This window comes from Ciconia boyciana, chromosome 10 (assembly GCF_034638445.1).
Source record: "Ciconia boyciana chromosome 10, ASM3463844v1, whole genome shotgun sequence".
Lineage (NCBI taxonomy): Eukaryota > Metazoa > Chordata > Aves > Ciconiiformes > Ciconiidae > Ciconia > Ciconia boyciana.
This window is the reverse complement of record NC_132943.1, coordinates 25,776,957-25,794,753: the sequence shown is the minus strand read 5'-3', so window position 1 is coordinate 25,794,753 and position 17,797 is coordinate 25,776,957. Positions and strand designations below refer to the sequence as shown.

The 17,797-nt window shown below is 50.5% G+C and overlaps 1 protein-coding gene across 1 annotated transcript; it reads right to left on the bottom strand.

The window, feature by feature from the left end:
• Positions 1–12,872: 12,872 nt before the first annotated feature.
• Positions 12,873–13,998, bottom strand: HOXD4 (homeobox D4). Its single transcript, XM_072874744.1, has 2 exons — positions 13,581–13,998; positions 12,873–13,177 (listed from the first exon to the last, which is right to left on the bottom strand). The coding sequence occupies exons 1-2, from the start codon at positions 13,987–13,989 to the stop codon at positions 12,873–12,875; spliced, it is 714 nt and encodes a 237-aa protein (XP_072730845.1). The 5' UTR covers positions 13,990–13,998.
• Positions 13,999–17,797: the final 3,799 nt, after the last annotated feature.

Below are 17,797 nucleotides of genomic sequence, written 5' to 3'. Positions count from 1 at the left end.
TAGCTAGACATTTTTGAACAGTGTCCGATAACTATCATTCTCCAGCCCATACTTGGTAGCAATACTACCACAGTGCTGCTCTTTCTCCCGCAGCAATTGGTACCGCCAGGTACCGCTGATCTGTGTTCTAAAATTCACCGGGAAACACGTCTGTGTAACTCAGAATAACCTCAGAGAGCTGCGGTCCGCGGCCGCTCTCGGCGGTTTATTCCCTGTCACAAACCGCCGCCGTCCTTTTCTTCGCTGAACAAAAGCCTGGGATGATCTGCGAAGCTGATGGAAGTGGGAAAAGAGCTATTTTCCTCTCCTGGAAAATTTTAGTAAAAAAAATGTCTATGGAAATGGACGGTGGCAATTCAGATGAGTTTTAATGCGCTGTGATAATCTTGACGAGCCTTGAAAGTATTTTTGTGCAAAATGACTCCGTCGCTCGGTTTCCACTTCTATCATCTACATTTTCGGGAGCGGTCTGGACTGAGGACTTTTGTTAGCACAACACTGCCTTAAGCGTAGGCTTTTATGTGCCTTGTAAAATATAGTTCCCAAAAGAATACGCAGAATCTTAAGAAAGAATATTGCTGTTAAGCTGTTAAAAGCCTTATTTCTTTTCTGAAATACCAACTGCTTGTGAACTCTGCTTGAACCTAAAAAGGAGGCTATGGGCCATAAATCACATGGACAATGCTCAACTGTTTGGTGGCTCATCTTTAGATCTTAAAAAGAGAGAGAGGGAGAGAAAGAGGGAGAGGGAGAGCTTTCCACATTTCGATTTTCCACGAGTGCAAGGCCCGGGGTAATGTTTTTATAGGTAACACCAAAGCAGGGGCTCAACACTTGGTGGTTTGGCCAGAAACAGCCTCCAGGAAAAGAAAAAAAAAAAAAAAAAAAAAAAAAGAAGTGACATCCAAATGGTGAGGCCGAGCCGTGGGAGGTGGGCTCGGAGGCACCGAGGGTAGGAAACCGCAAAGTATCCATGTCTGTGTTTCAGATTTCCCTTCCTCCTCTCCGGAAAGGTTAACCTCATCTGAACTGTCGGGCCTTGCACACGATAATGGGGGTCTTTGTCCCGCCGCCGGTTCCAGCGCTTTTGGATGTTGCCGACCCCCCCCCGGCTCTATCTGGGGAGCAGTCGGGAGCCCACGCGTCCACCCCGCGCGTGTGCGCGGAGCGCGGCCGGCCCACGCTGACACCGGCCCGGCACTGCCAGCCGCTTTCCTCCCGACACTTTCATATTAAGCAGTTCTCTACTAAAACTTCCACTACACTTAATTCTGCTGAGGATCAATATCTAATATGATACCGAATAAATAAGAGGCGGTGAGAGCGGCCAGCGGAGCGGTTATTAAAGCAGCCGGAGCTCTCGGGGTGCATATCAATGCACCTGTCATTGCGGTTTGTAACAAAATTTATGACTGCTAGCGCCGTGGCAGTAAACGCTCCGGCCAGGAATGAAAAGGAAAACACTTCCCAAGCCCCGGCACTTTCAGAAGTGCAAAGCAGCCGGCGCGTAGGAGGGAGCCCGGCAAAAGAATCCCCCGCTCGGCACGTTTCCCGGCCGCCGGCCCGGGGCAGCCCCGTATATAAGGAAAGCGCTGGAGCCGCCGCCGGACCGGCCGCCGCGCCGGGCCGCGGGCGGGGATGCCGGGCGATGGGGAGACTCTGCCCCGGGCGGGCCGCCACGGGCGGCCGGGCACCCGCCGCTGGGGCTGCGCCTGAGCCGGGGGGTCTCGCCCTTGGGGGCCTGAGAGCACTGGGGAGCGCGGAGGGGCCCCGCGGACGGAGGAACGGCGAGGGGGGCCGGCTCCGGCACGGAGCGGGGGCCGCCGTGGGACCTCTTAAACCAGCTACGGAGCCCCCCGCGGGAGCCACCCGCTCCCCCCGGCTGGGTCCAGGGCTTGGCTGCTCCCCAGCCGGGCTCGGCTCCCTCTGACCACGGGCTGCTTTCAGCCGGGCTTCCCGCCGGCCCTTATGCACCCGGCGTGGAGGGCCGCGGCACGCCCCGGGTGTCCGCGGCACCGGGCTCGGCCGAGCAGCGCTCCCGCTTCGCGGGCCGGCGGCCGGGCCCGGGCTTGGGCTTTGCTGCCTGCGAAGGGCCTGTGGCGCCGGGGGAGCGAGAGGTGGGTGGAAAAGGAAATTTAGAGAACTCACCACACTTACGTTTTTTCTTGATTTTTGACTTTAACTGTGTGGGTAGAATCTTCAGGTTCCTTTGGACAATCCGTGGGCACGGACCTGCAACGAAAGTGAGAAGTCTCAGCGGAAACCGCTTTGTTTTGGACTTTCTTCCTTAGGACCTTGTTAATGCACGCACCTCTCGTGGGCAGCCCCTCACCGTGTCTCTCCGTCCGCGTCAGATCTTTTACCAGACAAAGGGCAGATGCTTCTCTTCATTTATTAATAGCGCTTTGAGAGAGGCGGGCAGCAAAGAAGCGAGCAAAATGCCCCGTCTGCGGGTTGGAGCCGGGCAGGGCGGCCTGCGGCAGCCGCTCCGCCGGGCCCCGCGCACCGGCCGCAGCCGCGGAGCCGCGCCTGCCTCCCCGAGCGCCCGGCCCGGGCCGAGGCGCGGAGAAAAGGCGCACGGGGGCACGGGAGCGCCATTGCAGGGGAGCTGCGGTCACCCCCGTCGGTCACAGCCACCGCACCCGCCGCCCGCACTCACGGCCCGCGGAGCGCTCCGCGGGAGCGGAGCTAGCGCGGACCGCTCTTCCCTCCTGCCCCCTCCCCCCCCCGGGTACGGCAGAGAGAAAGATAAGCAGAGAAACCCCAGCGCTGAAAATACACCGCACATAGTTGTGGCTCGAAACGAGCATTTTGCATTTGGCTGTGTAACGTGTCGATTCAGGACTTCAAGAACTTGAGTGCCAGAAAATCCCCCACAAAGAAGCCCAGGTCATTATAAAGACGATATCTAGCCACCATAAGCCTTTGAAGTGACCTTTGGCTCGTATAGCAATAACTCACCACTTAATGAACAACCAACGGAAGCGCCTCCAATAGCTCACAACACAACAGACCTTACAACTTTCCACCAAGTCTTCTCTCTCCCTACCTAAACCCAGTGGGATGCAACATTCCTCTTCCAAATCACCTTAATTTATGCTGGCAAACTGGAGTTAGGGAAAAGGAGCTTCATGATTACACATGATGCTTGCTCAGGTTCTTGGCCCGGGCCTGTCCCGGTAACGTCTTATATAATATATTCACGTGGGCATACGTCAACTTTAAGTGCTTTATTTTTTTTTTTTACGGAGAGTTCATTAGAAATAGCACTTTACAGGGTGTATGAAGGCAGCGTAAATTGGGTTGCACCTTAGCCCCTGAGAGAAGAGATCATAATATTGCAAACCAAGTCATTGTTAGCTGCTGTTGATTAACATGGTAAGTTTTCATTTTGTGCCTAATTAATTATTGACTTCTCATCCCTTTCCGAAGCAGCTCCTCAGCCTCACAAGCGATAGCCTTCTTGCTGCGGACATGCTTTACTTGGTGAGAGCTTGGCCAAGTACCGAGATTTCCACAGCCACATGAATAGCCCCCAAAGTTTGTTCTGCAGAGAGGGGAGTCCGGGCATGCCAGGGTTGTGCTCTGCTCCCAGCACCGCTCCTGCAGAGCCAACCTCAGAGCAGGAGTTGCCAGAGCTAAACCCAGGGAAATCTTTAGAATTATTCAGGCGTGGGCCCAGTATAGGTATTATTGAAATTTTAGGTGAAGTTATAAGTGAGTGCTTCCATCGAGCCAAATGAAATGCTGCTTGCAGTAATTGGATTCAGCTGACTAACTTGGCAGGCCAGCAGCTTGGAGGCATACAGCTAAGAAAAATGTTCACTGCCTTTAACTTCTGATCGAGCAGAGCAACACGCAGCAGAAAGAAAAAAACCGCCCCAACTTTCTCCCCTTCCCCTCGCCTCCCTGTCCTGTTTCCCGCGGGAGGGCTCGGCCCCCGCGGAGGACTCGCCCGGGTGACTCGGGACGGGCAGGGTCCGGCGCAGCCTCACGCCCGCTCCTGCTCGCCAGCGCAAAGCCGGGCTTTACGCGTGGGCTCTCTAATAAACATAACCCGCGAGTTCACCCGGGCTCCAGGCAGGCCACAAGCCAGTGCAAACAGGCGCTCCTGGGAGACCCGGGCTGCTTGCAGCAGCCAGGAGGGAGCTGCGCTGCAAGTGTCTGCGGGGAGGCTGTGTGGCCGCTTCCAGCCCCCCAGTCCGCCCAGAATAGGCACCGGTCCCCCCCCAGGCACCTTCCCACCGCCTTATTGATCAAACCGCACAAATGCAGGGCAAGAAACTTCTCGGTAGGTAAATATCAAGCCGTGCTTCAAACAGCGTGTGTAATTCGAAGGCATGAGCATACCGGTAATATCAACACTAAAACAACTGGGGGAGGAAAACAACCGCCACTGAGGAAACACGAATGCACGGCGAGGGGAAAAGGTTCGGGAAGGCACTTGGCAGGAATATTTAAGAGACCCTATATAGGGGCTACATTACCGATGAGCCTATTTTAAACAGCCCTTTACAAAACAACACGGCCACCCCCTGCCCGGCTATCCACGGCAACGCATTAACGTGATGCTCAATCTTACTTTGGCAACGGGAGCATCCAGCAAAGTTGTCTCTCCCTCGTTTCTCTGCTTATTTGTAATTCCCTTCCTGAAACCACGGAAAATTGGGAATAGGAGAGGGATAAACGTCTTCCCCTAGCCTTTGGGAAGGAGTCCACTGTTTATTTAAAGAGCTTAATAAAAAGAAGATACAGCTTAAAACGTTCAAGGAGGTGGAGACCACTCCATGCGCTTGCAGCCGTCGTGGGCAGAGATTGCAAACAAATTCCAGACAGTCTGTGAGTAAAGGCGATAATGCAGCCCCTGTGGTTAAAGGTCCCATTTGGTCATGCAGTTGCTTACCTGTGCATCAATTTATCATAAACCTGGGCTCCTCACTTTTCAGGATCTGCGCTTGCAGTTCTTAGAATATATCCTTCACCCTTTGTCTGCAGACAATACTCTCCTAAACCTGATCTTGCGGTTTTACAGACATTTCCACACACCCGAATTCCCGATAGAACGAAAACAGGCTCGGGCTCAACTACCAATAAAAGAGAGCGAGTGGAAATCGGAATTTGTTGGGCTTTAAAAAAAAAAAAAATCAACACACAACCCTTTAGCCATCAGCCTCCTGGAACCAACGGCAGCAATTGGCCGGCTCGTGTTTTGTTTTGGTTTTAAATCGTGCGGCCATTGATGAGTTTTGTGGGCGAGCGGGAGAAACCCCTTTATAATCAGAAATATAGGCTCTGCCTTAAAACACAGGCATATTCGCCCACGTGATCGCAGAGGCAGCCCGCCGGGCCGAGCCTGGCGCGCTCCCCGCCGCCGCCCGCGCCCCCGCGCAGTGGGGCTGCCCCCGCGCACCGCGCTCCGCGCACCGCGCTCCGCTCCGCGCACCGGCCCGCCCGGCCGAGCCCGTTCTCCTCCCGCAGAGCTCCGCGCCGCTCCGCACGGCGGTGCCGGTGGCGCCGGCGACCGCACTTACGCGCCCCGCGGGGCCGGCGGAGCCGCGGAAAAGGTGGATTCCGCGGGGTGATCCCAGGGCGCGGAAATTCCCGGCGGAGAAAGAGGAGGTATTTGGGAGCGGCTGCAGCCGAGAGCCTGCGCCGGGGGCGGCTCCGCAGCAGCGCTGCGCCGGCGGAGAGGCGCCGGGGCTCGCTGGCGTGCGCGAATTTTTGTGTTCTCCTTCTCCGTGCCGGGGAGCTGCGGGGCAGCGGGGACTATCCCTGTCTGGAGGCTAAAGAAGCGTTGGGAGAAAAAAGCCTCATGACATTTGTGCGTGTGTGTGTTTGCCCTGAGCCTGCCTTCCCTCTCTGCGTGCATGAAGAGACATAGAGCAAACCCGATGTGTATCCGTCATGTGTGCTCACAAAGCTCCCCAACAATTCCAGTTCGGTAAAAAAACCCGTGTATTAGCTCCTCGGTTTGATTTTTCTAACATATCTGTAGCTATAAATACACCACACCTAATCTAACATCTGCTATGATTTCATTACCATCCAAAGCATGGGGATGTGACAGTAACGTATTACCTTACAATACTAACCGTAAGTGCATTGTAACATTTATCTAAATTACATTGCTTTTCCTGACTTTGCAAACCAGTTATAAAAAGATTGGAGTCCAGTGATGGAAACATAAGTTCAATGTAAATTATTGTGTACGGCTTCGGATTTATAATCCTATATTTCTTCGAAATGATGCACTTAAATCTCGCCTCAAGTAAGAGGTAATGGTTCTTTATATCCTTTTCCGTCAGCCATATATTTCGGCGTCTGGGTAGTTTTGCAGAGCCCCCCGCGCTCGCGTGTCTGTGTGTACATACAGCAACCCCTACACGCACAGCGTGTTCTGCGTACTTGTGTACATGCACACAAAGCCGAACATAATTCTGGCCGCTCTTTAGACATTTTGGATGACGGAGAGGTCTTTCGCTTCCTACACAAAAGTGCGAGGGAGAAGTTGGGCACCGGTCGAGCAAAGAGCACGAAGAGGATTCAGAAGAAAATGCCTTTTTGGAGGGTAGTTCGGAACCCCCTGGAAAAAGCCCCACAGCCCTCGGGTGTCTTTTCAGAGGCTAGGGCTAAAAAAAAAAAAAACCAAAAACAAAAAACCAAAACCGAATTTTAATGTAAAAATGGAGGACGGCTGAAAGAAAGGAGCACCTTCGCCACCACCGCCAGAATTAAGACATCGTAAAGGGGCCTGAAGAAGTATTAAGGAAATGTTAATCCGTTGGCTGGTGGGACTCCAGCTTTGCGCGAATTTGTCTCCAGTAAAGGATCTAAGACTTCTTCAATCGGAGCATATGTTCATAGAGCAATAAAACAGAAAGATTTACAGTCTCCGCCCGCCCCCCAGCAGCCTCGCACCCTTTCAGGAATTACTTATGATGATTTATAACAACAACTCCGGCAATTGTCAAACTGATAAAATAGCCCGGGCTATATGCGGGAATAAACGCTCTTACGAAAGGGCTGCGATTTATGTTCGGGTCCATTTTACTGCGTGTCTTGGTGGAGTTTGGTTCCTTTCCCGGACCAACAGGATAATATAAAACTTCATTGATAAAAATGTAGGAGTTCTCGCGAAGTAGCAAATCTGTTCCTTAGTCACTACCAAAGCACATAAACATTTGTCATCTTTGAATAATTGAATTAATGTGTTATTGTTTGAATGTATAATTCATAACATAGGAAACTTTGTCTCTGTCCTGCCACCGAAACGGAAGTAATAAAAAGCTACAATCCAGGGCTTTTTAGAAATTACCCCAGCCAGGGACAATAAAGAATATCCTGTTTGCAGAAAGTATTTCCAGCTGACTCTGGGATCTCACCGAGAAACCTCAGCCCCGTTGTCCGTGGTCTATGGAGTTTACCGAGAGGGGCTTTGTGTAAAAATACGAGTCCGGTTTCCCCCTAGCCCGGGCTATTGATCGGGGGCTTGCAAGGCGGCGCGCCCGCTTCGCAGGCTGGATGCGCCCGGGCTCCTCCGCAGCCCCGCGCCGGGCGGAGGCTCGGCCGGAGGCGGCGGCGGCCGGGGGAGCGGGGCCGGGGCCGGGGCCGGGGCCGGGGCCGAGGCCGGCCGGCCTTTGTGCGGGCGGCGGGGACGGCGCGCTGGGCGCTGGCTCCGGCCCCGCTGCAGCCCCGCCGGCCGGACGCACGGCGAAGCGCACGACCCCGCGAGCGGAGGAGCCGCGGCCTTTCCGCGCCGGCGGGGCCAGGCGGCGGCTGCCCCGCAGCCGCGTTGCTCCTTCCGCGCCTCTCCGCGCGGGCGGCCGCGCCGCTCCGCGCCTCCCCACGCAAGCGGCGGCCGTCAGCGCCGCCGCCCCGGGAGGCGGTCAGCCTGCCTCCTCCGCCGGGCTCCGCGGGGCTCCGCGGCGCTCCGCGCTCGCCCTCTTCCCCCCGCTCCCTGGGAAGCAAAGGTCAGCGCTTGCGCCCGGTCCGGCTCCCGGCCGCTGCCGAGCTGGAAATCAGGAAGCGGCGTGCCCTATTTGTCAAGCGTTTGACAGCTGAGTTCATTAAGGCTTAAATAAGAAGGAATAAAAGTAAAAAATGTTTACGTACCGGGCGTCTCTTTCGGCAGCTACCAAAGACCTAGGTGTGCAGAGAGAGGGACTGCACCCTTTGTATATTATATTCTTGGGATCTCTTCAGTTTTCAAGTCTGATAGAGTCCTTTGCTTGGCAGATTAATGACGACTCCGTGTTTCTTAAGGGACGTGCTGAATTAATTATTTCGCAAATCACGTGGTCAGGACTTGTAGAAATCTATTCTTATCATCTTCCTTGCACTTTGAAATTCTGCCTGTTATGACTGTTCCTAGCAAGATTATTTTGGTCTCTAGGCTTGGGGAGGGAAGAAAAAAAAAAAAAGGAAAAGGAATCAGGGGAAAGGGCTAACAAACATGGCCGTTGGAGCGGTGTGGCTCTGCACCGAGAGGTCCCTATTTACTGTACTGTACAGTGAGTGGGGCTTGCTATCGACTCTGCCTTTCCTCTTCATTCTTACCTTAACGACTAGTGGTGATATAATATACAGAACTGTATTGATGTATCGGGAGTAACAGGAGGAGCCATTAAACAGGAGAGAGAGAAAATATAATCACAAAATGTGCCTCGATATTTAAACTTAGAGAGTGTGTGCTTAGAAACGCACACGCAGCCTCCCTTGCCCCTCCAGGCAGCAAGGGCACTGCCTCATCCTGTGCACCACGCTCCTTTCCCCGGCTGAGCAGGAGGCTGTCGTTTTGGCCTCCTGCCTTGACCAGGCTCCAGGAGAGGCCAAGCCCCCAGTGACAAATACTTGTGACAAAAATAGTGCAATCGAATTCTCCTGGCCAGAGGTATGTGCTATTGTCTGAGGTGCTTACGCAGGGGAGAAAAAAATGATGTTTGCCTAGGTGGACAGGAAAGTTTAAACTCTCCAAGTTCGTGTTTTCTTGTGATCTTTCATTTGTATCGGCTGAAAAAGTGAAGCTTACTGCTCAGAGAAAGCTGCTCACTGCATTTCCATTTCAAATTTCCATTTCTTTTTAAACTGATGAGTTCCAGGACTCACCTAAAAGGCACACATCTGTGTGGGGATCGAGGTGGCTTCAGGTGTGGCTCCTTGCCTCCTGCCACACATGCATAAATCCGGGAGTCATTCTAGGAGGGCTTGTTAAATGCAAAGCAGTAGCAAATGGATGGCAGGCACTTTTAACTGCAGCCTAAATGTAAATATAGACTCCAGCTTGGCCTAGAGTCACACCATTATGGCTGGGGCAATCAGCAAACCTGTTCAAAGGGACATTTGGAAGGATGCTATGCAGAGTCACTCATCTTTTAACACTGTAATGATGGGAGGGACCAGCATTTTCACAGAAGAGAGACCCACCTTGTAAGGACTGTTTGTTCAAGGTACAAACCAGAATCTATTTCTCTACACCTTTTATTATTTCAAATGTATATGGAGGGCTTACATCAAAACTACAGGCGACAATTAGTATAAATAACGCTTTAATCAATGGCAGCAAAACATTGGCAAAGTCTATAAAAAGCATCACACTTTAACAGAGATGAGAGTATTGCTGGACAATGTGACCCTTTAACAAAGGCTCCAATGCACAACGTTTCACCCATGATAAACAAAAATAACCAGCTTCCCTTCCTACACAAAACTCTGGAGGAGGGTTAAAAACCAATAAAAATTAAACCTCAGGTTCTTTTTCCACGGGAGACAATGACCAGTGGGTGCTCCTGGTCGTTATTACAGACATTCCTGACCCTTCAGAGCACTGGCAGCTGGAAACTATTTCTTTTGGTACTTTCTGCCTCCAGTTCACGTCTTCTCCAGGCTTACAGCACAATTACAACCATGTAAACTTACAGTGCCCCAGCCTCGCTCAAAGGGGACTTGCAAACTGGGTTTTAAGAGCTGTGCCTGCTGAACCCAACACTCGTCCTAGAGATATTAACATTTCAAAAGACAATGAGACAAATTCTGCTCGCAGCTACATCCCTGTTTGACTTCAGTGGGCGGAGGAAGGAAATCTGGGAGCAGAATTTGGCCCTTTAACTTCGGGAGCCATCTCGGTCGATAAGAAGCACAAAGCAAGGATTTGCTTATCCAAGGCCATTACTTTCCAGAACTGTACCACAGATGCCAAAGTTGGTAGCTCTCTCTGGAATAACACGTTTGCCCTGCTCCCAGCCAACTTATTGCAGGCTTTAAGTAAACAGCGGGGGTCTGGGAGGAGGATTTTCAAGAAGAGCAGCCAGAGAAGTCTTTCTTCTTTTTTTTTTCCCCCTCCTTTTTTTTTTCTTTCCCTAGATTCATATGAAGAGCAAAGGAAGGGCCTGGGACAACTCTGGAGACGAAAGGCCGCTACCGCAGGAACCGGGTGTAACAAAATTTGAAAACTTGTCTCAGGAATTCCCTCCTCAAGCGCTGCTGCTAGCTGCTCTCCATGCCAGAGAAAGGGAAGGGTAGTTTGGGTCCAAAAGGTTAAGGGTTTAGAGGTCACTCTTCCCGGCTGAAATACAACTAATCGAATAGAAAATTTGTCCTCTGGGTGAACCTGTTCCTGCAATTTAGCCGAACTTCAGTAAAATACCTTTTCAGCTTCTCAACGTGAAGGCGTCAGAAAAAAGACGTCTTTACTATGTATGAACTCGGTGCTTTTTGTCATAGAAACAATGACGCGAATAATGCGGGAATATCCATCTTTAATATCACGACGTGGAGATATTCAAGTATTGCCATGTGCAAGTCTGAGAACTGGGCTAACCCTAAGGAAGAACAAAGAGTTTTCTCCAGGCTCTAAAACAAAAGACCAAGTCTTACAAGACACTTTGCAGAGTTCTAGGGATGAGAAAAGGGCAGAAATTAACCGCTGGCCACAGTTAATGCTGCCGAATACACTCCTGTTGAAAAGCTCGCCTTTTATTTTCGAATTCATTCAAGCCCATTTTGGCCAGTGTTTTCCCGAGCGAGCCCAGAAAGCAGTGAGTCCTCGGTGGGAAGCACCCAGCCTGGAGATGGGCACGTTAACTCACTCCCTGCTCTGCCCACCGCCCTTCAGCGTTTGCTCTGGGTTTCCTTCTTTGCCCCTTTTCTCTTTCATAAAGGGATCATCTCGTTACAATCTCGATGATACGGTCCCTCTCCAGGCTGCCCTGAGGGTACAGGAGATAAGGGCTGAGCTTTCAAATCGCCTGAGCGGAGGTGTAAGTGGCTGAGGGAGCTGGTTTGGCTGGGTTTGGTAGTTGCAGCGCACTAAAACTTTGGCACGATGCAGCCAGCAGCCAGAGACAAATCCGTGGGTATTAGACCAGCTCTGCTCCCGTCCAAGCCTTTCCCCTTTCCCTGAAAGCAACTTGCGGAGATTTCCAACCACTGCAGTTATGTGTCGTGGTTTACTTAAAAACAATCACTGTTCTTCAAAAAAAAACCCAACAGACCAAAATAACCCCAAAACAAAACAAAACAGCAACCCACATAGCCTATCTCTCTCTTGGGCAGAAAAGAAATTTTAAATCTGATTGAAAGAATGCATTCAGATTTCAGCTTTGAATGGCTCAGGTTATATCAGAAATCGCATTGATTTTTCACTCTGGGGTTTTCTTTTTATTTTTTTGTTGCGGGGATTGGGGGGTTTTGTGGTCTTTTCCCCCCCCCTCTTTTTTTTTTTCCCTTCCATTTTTAAGTGAGGTATCGAGGGTTTAAAGCACAGCGCTGAGCAGAGCAGACTTTGGAAACAGATTTCAAGCCTGTTAGCCCTGGATGGCACACGGTAAGGAGCGGGGATGCTTTTCCTATTCACAAAGAAGGAAATTCAAAAAAAGGGACAAGAAAGTTGTGTACGTTCAAGACAAGTAAACATTATACATGTGTTCATGAGACTGGGAAGGAGCAATACTGTATTTCAGTTCCCCTTCCCCGTTTTTGGTTTGACTTTTTCTTTTTGTCTTCACTCTTCTACGTAACAAATAAATAAATACCTAACACTACCAGCATATAAAATAACCCGTTTTCACTTAATTCCTATGCACATCTTCTGAGACGTTATGGAAATGAGCAAGTGTTTTCATTACACCAAGAAAGGTAAAGCAGCACAAAAAGTTCACAATTACTAGTCTTTATGTTCAAAATAAAAGACTATGCTATAAATTTCCTGTCCTCAACTTGCCCAAATGCATCCTCCCGAAATTGCATGGGATAAAAAGACAATTAAAAGTAAAAATCCCAGAATAAAGCATCAAACCTTCACTTTCGAATTCAAAACTGAAACACAGGACAGTTTCATTTTCAATGATTTATTACTTTTTATGGACAGAAGGTCTCATTTAATATTTTCCCAATTCCCACTGCCTGCATGATGGTTTGTTTTCTTTCTTTCTCTTTCTTTCTTTCTTTCTTTCTTTTTCTTTCTTTCTTTCTTTCTTTCTTTCTTTCTTTCTTTCTTTCTTTCTTTCTTTCTTTCTTTCTTTCTTTCTTTCTTTCTTTCTTTCTTTCTTTCTTTCTTTCTTTCTTTCTTTCTTTCTTTCTTTCTTTCTTTCTTTCTTTCTTTCTTTCTTTCTTTCTTTCTTTCTTTCTTTCTTTCTTTCTTTCTTTCTTTCTTTCTTTCCCCCCTTCCCCCCCCCCCTTTTTTAGGTTGTGCTAGCAGAGGCAAATAAAATAAAGTCCAAAGTAGCGTCATTTTGTCTCCTTTGTACAACAGTACCTTAAAGAAAGATGACAGTTTCTCGAGTCCTTAGCTGCTACATGCAGGTTCTGCTTGGGCAGTGTCAGTTATGTACAGTACTGGTCAGAAGCAAAGGATGAAATGGAAAATTTCACCTCTTCTACAAAGTTGTCAAGTCAGTCTGATGGTCCTTGGAACCAGTCTGTAAATGGGGGTTTGAACCAGAGGAAGAAGACCTGCCCTTCGTGTTGGGCAGTTTGTGATCTTTTTTCCACTTCATTCTTCTGTTCTGAAACCAGATCTTGATCTGGCGCTCAGAGAGACACAAAGTGTGGGCTATCTCGATACGGCGGCGCCTGGTCAGGTACCTGTTAAAATGAAATTCTTTTTCCAGTTCTAGGACTTGCTGTCTGGTGTAAGCTGTGCGGGAGCGTTTAGGTTCCCCTCCGTTGTAATTGGGATTCACTGGGAAGAAAATACGGAGAACTTTACAAAGCTAATCTTGACTTGCCGGTTCGACTTTACAAAAGAAAACCTTACGAGCTGCAAGCATGTGGCCGGGCTGGATTCGTCCCAGTTGCTTACAATGGACGGGCTGCTCTCCCCCTCATTTAAGGCAGGCACCACAGGCACAGGCAGCTAGGTAGGCTGGGAGCCTCTAGCAGGCTCCTAAAATGGAGTTTTTTCCTGCACGGCAAAGCCCCGCATGGCCAACGGCCTATTTCCTCAGCAATAAAAATTTATGACGAGTGTAATTGGCTACCTCGGCTTAAAAAGCTCGTCCACGAGTCTGGCAGGGACTCGAGCAAGCGTGGCTGAGGACGATCGGAAGCAGGGTAGAAGAGCAAAGTAAGAAGAGGATCCTTACCCGAGTTAACATGGACTTTCTTCATCCAGGGATAAACTACTGCTGGCTGCTTAAGTGCTGACCCGTTTGGGGCTTTGAGGGCCGGCTGCTGGCTGCAGGCTCGCGAGTTGGACATTGGAGGCGGTGGACAATGCTCTGCTTGGCCGGGGAAGTGGCTCGCTGGGCCGGATTGCTCCTGTCCGTGACCCCGCGGCTGCACGGCAGAGCCTTGGGCATTGCTACAGCTAAAGGGCTGCTCGCTGTAGTTTGACCGTGGGTAGAGTCCCTGGTGCTGGAAATCAGAGCCCTGCGAGGCACTGTAGTACTCGGCCCCCTGCTCGCCTAGGTAGCTATTCTGCAAATATTCCTCGCAAGGAGGAAATTTGGGATCCACATACTTAGAGTTCACCATATACGAACTCATGGCCATTAATTTCTGAAGGTAGAAAATACTAATTTTTCTCGTGTTGTCTTTTTTTCCCCTGCCATAGAGCCCTCCTACTTGCTGTCAACTGAATAAAGTTAGGCGGGCATGTGACCGGCCCGGCCAATGGGGAGGCGGGAGCCGATCACCGGATTTCTCCGCAGCTCAGCATTTCCACCAATTTCACTCGGTAATATCCCCGTAACCGAGTGACCCCCCTCTCCGGCGGGTCGCTCCCCCCAGAGCAGGTACCGGAGGTGCGGGGGTACCCCTCGGGCGGCGGCCGCCTCCCTGGCCCGCAGGTGGGGCCAGCCTTTTGTCCGAGCGGGCTCCCCTCCGCCCCGATGGGTGATGCCCGCCGGCTGATCCACCAGCCGCGACCGCCGCCGGCGTGGGTTACCTCGCCTTAAACAAAATATCGAAAGAAGCACGCGGAGCGCGGAGCTGAAGTGGGGCGAAAAGGGGGGCAACTGATAAGGAGGCGGGGGAGAGAAAAGCCGTCAAAGAAGAGGGCAATATGATGTACAATAGGTCTGTCCTGTCTTTGTCTCGCAGAGGTCATCCAAAAGTTACCAGAATTTAGTTCTGCTGAATGAAATTAGGCAATCAGTAACTTCTCATTCACTTCCCAGCCTCAATATATATGTGTGCATACGTATGCGCGCACACACGCAAACGCACACGTTTATACATAAATCTGTACACGTATGTATGTAAAATCATACAGATGGCGAGAAACCGTTCACTTTTAACCGCTAAAGTTCAAGCGATTGAACTGAAGACGGCATTTAATTAGGTTAAAAATATCACGGGCTTAATGAGATAAATTCGGTCTTCATTCATCAATATCATTCCAGGAGCACAAGTAAACACATTCCAGTGAGGCGAATGCTGCTTTTGCTGCTGTCGTAAATATTTTGATGCGATCTGGACCCTTGACAGGAAAATTTTGCTAACGGCTGGCATATCTAGCTAATTTATGAGGATCTTTTTAAAGATTCATTCATTGATTGGTAGATAATTTTTTTTTTTCAGGAAATTTGTAACTTCTGGTGAGATTAACTGTTTAAATTCACAGTCTGTCAGTGAAAGTTGTGACTGAACGACAACTGAAATTTTAAGAGATGTCCTAAAACCTAGCAAATAGGAGCGAGGCAGCAAAACTTTTATAATTTCTGAGTGTTCAGCACGCACATGCCTTTTGATTCCGCCAGTATTTAAACTTCTAACCATTTGCAGAAAGGTGAAGTTTTTGCATCGACCATATATTCCCCTAGAATCGAATCTGTGACTATATGAATATCACACAAATTCGGTTCTACAGGGTATATATAGACAACGTAATAACATTCTGTTTTCATCTACAATATAGCAGGTCTTTGCAATTTTCTTAGTCCTCACTGTCTTCTGAGGAATGCAAACTATTCTGCTGGGACTCAGTTCTGAAATACGGATTTGCAGGAAGGTGGGATTTCAGAAAAGATTCACGCTTGTTATTATTGCTGCAACAGAGCTATTCGACTCTCCACCAATTTATAGCGATGAATTTCGCCTACCAAATTCTCAGAAAGACCTGCTGCGCACTTTAAATGCTCTGCCGCTTACGTCCTCGCTACGAAAAACGGACGTTACCGGTCAAATTGCGCTATTTAGAATAGTAATGGTTAAAATAATTTAGAAAAAAGCCTTTATCTATTTAGGCTATCCCGAATCTGAAGAGATTCTCTATAATTAGAAATCCCCCCCTCCCCCGACAAAAAAGAATTTAAAAAAAAATCAAACAGAAGTAAAACAGCCGACAGCAGAAACAGCGATTGGTGAAAAAGAGGAGATTAAAGGCTGGGGTTAGTCGGTCTCGGGAAGAAGAGAGTGTCCAAATTTACCTTCATCCCATTATGCTGGTCTAGCTATTATCCCCGCGAGCTGCCTGCGAGCCGCAACCTCGCACCCTCCCAGGTTCTCCCCGCCGTAGCGTTTATGGTGAAGGGCAGGGCGAGAGGTCAGCCGAAATCATTTACAAGCATATCACAAAGTTTCATTATTTTTACTTTGTCGACAGCGGCACACAGGAGTACAAAAGTTCATGAATTGTGTCTGACCCAGCTCCTCACTGCTGTCCTGCGGTCAACCTCTTCTCCTTCCACTATTTAAAACAGGCACCATAAGGACAAATAATGGTGCGGGTGTGATACATCCAACCGCTGCGGAGGGCAGATTTGGGGGTGTTGCGTTTATCCGAGCGATGTGTACCGGTTTGTTTGCCTGCCTCCAACTCCCAGCTGCCTGATCTGGGGGATGCTATTTTTAAACATCTGCTTTCTTAGCACTGCGGTGGTGCCTTCTTCACAGCAAGTGCAACTCGAAACGACTTTGTGCCCCTAATCTCCCCCCCCCCCCCCGTATTATTTAAATCTCCACCCAACTGTTTTAAGCGGCTCGTCCCGCTTTCCCCTCCTTTCTCTGAGGGGAGGGGGGATACCTCCCCCCGAGGGGGGGTATTAACCACCCTGCTGAACTGGCAGGGTAACACCCCCCACCGAAAGAGAGCTTGCGTTTGGGGCAGCCCCCGGGAGCGGACAAGCCCGCCGAGGGCTGCCCGGGGAGAAGCGATGGGGCCGGGGAAGCAGCAGCTCCCCGCTCTGCTTAATACTACACATTTTCATATTTGTTAGACGCTGTGACCTGCGTTTCACCTTATTGCACGACTTGCTCAGACAGGTCAAAGCCAAAGAGTTATTGATGAACAAAAGCGTTATATATTCACCTCCTGTTCAACTGCCCATACAAAATGCTTTTGATCTATCAGGCTTTTTGTATTCTGTTTCATAATCAGTATGCTAAATGTACGTTGGCAGAAAACAAGTAATCCATACATTTAGGGCCGGCCCCGGAATAAAATGCCAAGGGCATCTACATAGCGCAGGGCTGAGCTACGGGGGGAGGAAAGTTACCTATGGAACACAATTAAAACTGCAACGCTGGAGGCATTCTTCAGTTCGTATTTAAAGGGCTCGAAAGCCAATATCTCCACGTAAGGCAAAAAGAGAAGGAGAAGCCTGGCACAAGCAGTGAAAGAGATAACTTATCAGCAAGCAGGGAAAGGAAACAGGGAGAAACGCAAACAAACACAGCTCCGCTCCTCGACACCCTCCCGGCCAGAGCGGGGCTGGCAGAAGCAGGGAGGGCGATGTAGACCTAGTGAATGAATCTCCAAATATCGCAGGCTTTCATTTCCTCCTTGACAGACAAGCCGGTCTCAGTCTGAAGCACCAAGACTAATGCACTTAGCTCCTTACTGCAGCCAGAAAGGTTCAACAGCATTTCCTGCTACACACTGATCTGCTGCCCTCCCCTCGGTCCCCCCAGCGCAGCCCATGCGGGACCATCGGGGATGCGAAAACCCCTACAGCAGAAGGTTGCCCTCCTGAGCTCAGATACCCATTCCCCTCCGTGCCCTCACAGCATTTGAATCCACGTTTGAATCTCCCTTGCCCGGAGAGACCCAGTACCAGAGGACCGGCGCTACCGCCCCGCAGGAGCCGGCTGCAGCGTGGGCTGACCCGGCTGGCTGGCGCTGACAGCCCCCAGAGCCCGCCGCCCCTTCCCTCCTTCACCGGGCTATGCCAAACGCTGTTAGCGCTGGGTAGCAGGCACAGCTCCGCTTTGAATCCCGTCTGGAGAAAAGAGGGGGAGTAGCCAAGGTTCTGAGGCGCGGGGACACAACGTGACCCGCCCGGGCTCCGCGCGGGGACGCGCTGCGCGGCCCCGCCAGCCGGCGTGGGCAGGCTGCTCATTGCTCCGGAGCGGTGCGGAG

What these genes read in the sequence shown, in the direction of transcription:
- HOXD4 (XM_072874744.1), bottom strand. Translation starts at nt 13,989, where the DNA reads ATGGCCATGAGTTCGTATATGGTGAACTCTAAGTATGTGGATCCCAAA. An exon ending in GAAAGTCCATGTTAACTCGG is followed by an intron (nt 13,178 to 13,580) that starts GTAAGGATCCTC and finishes TTTTCTTCCCAG; the next exon opens with TGAATCCCAATTACAACGGA.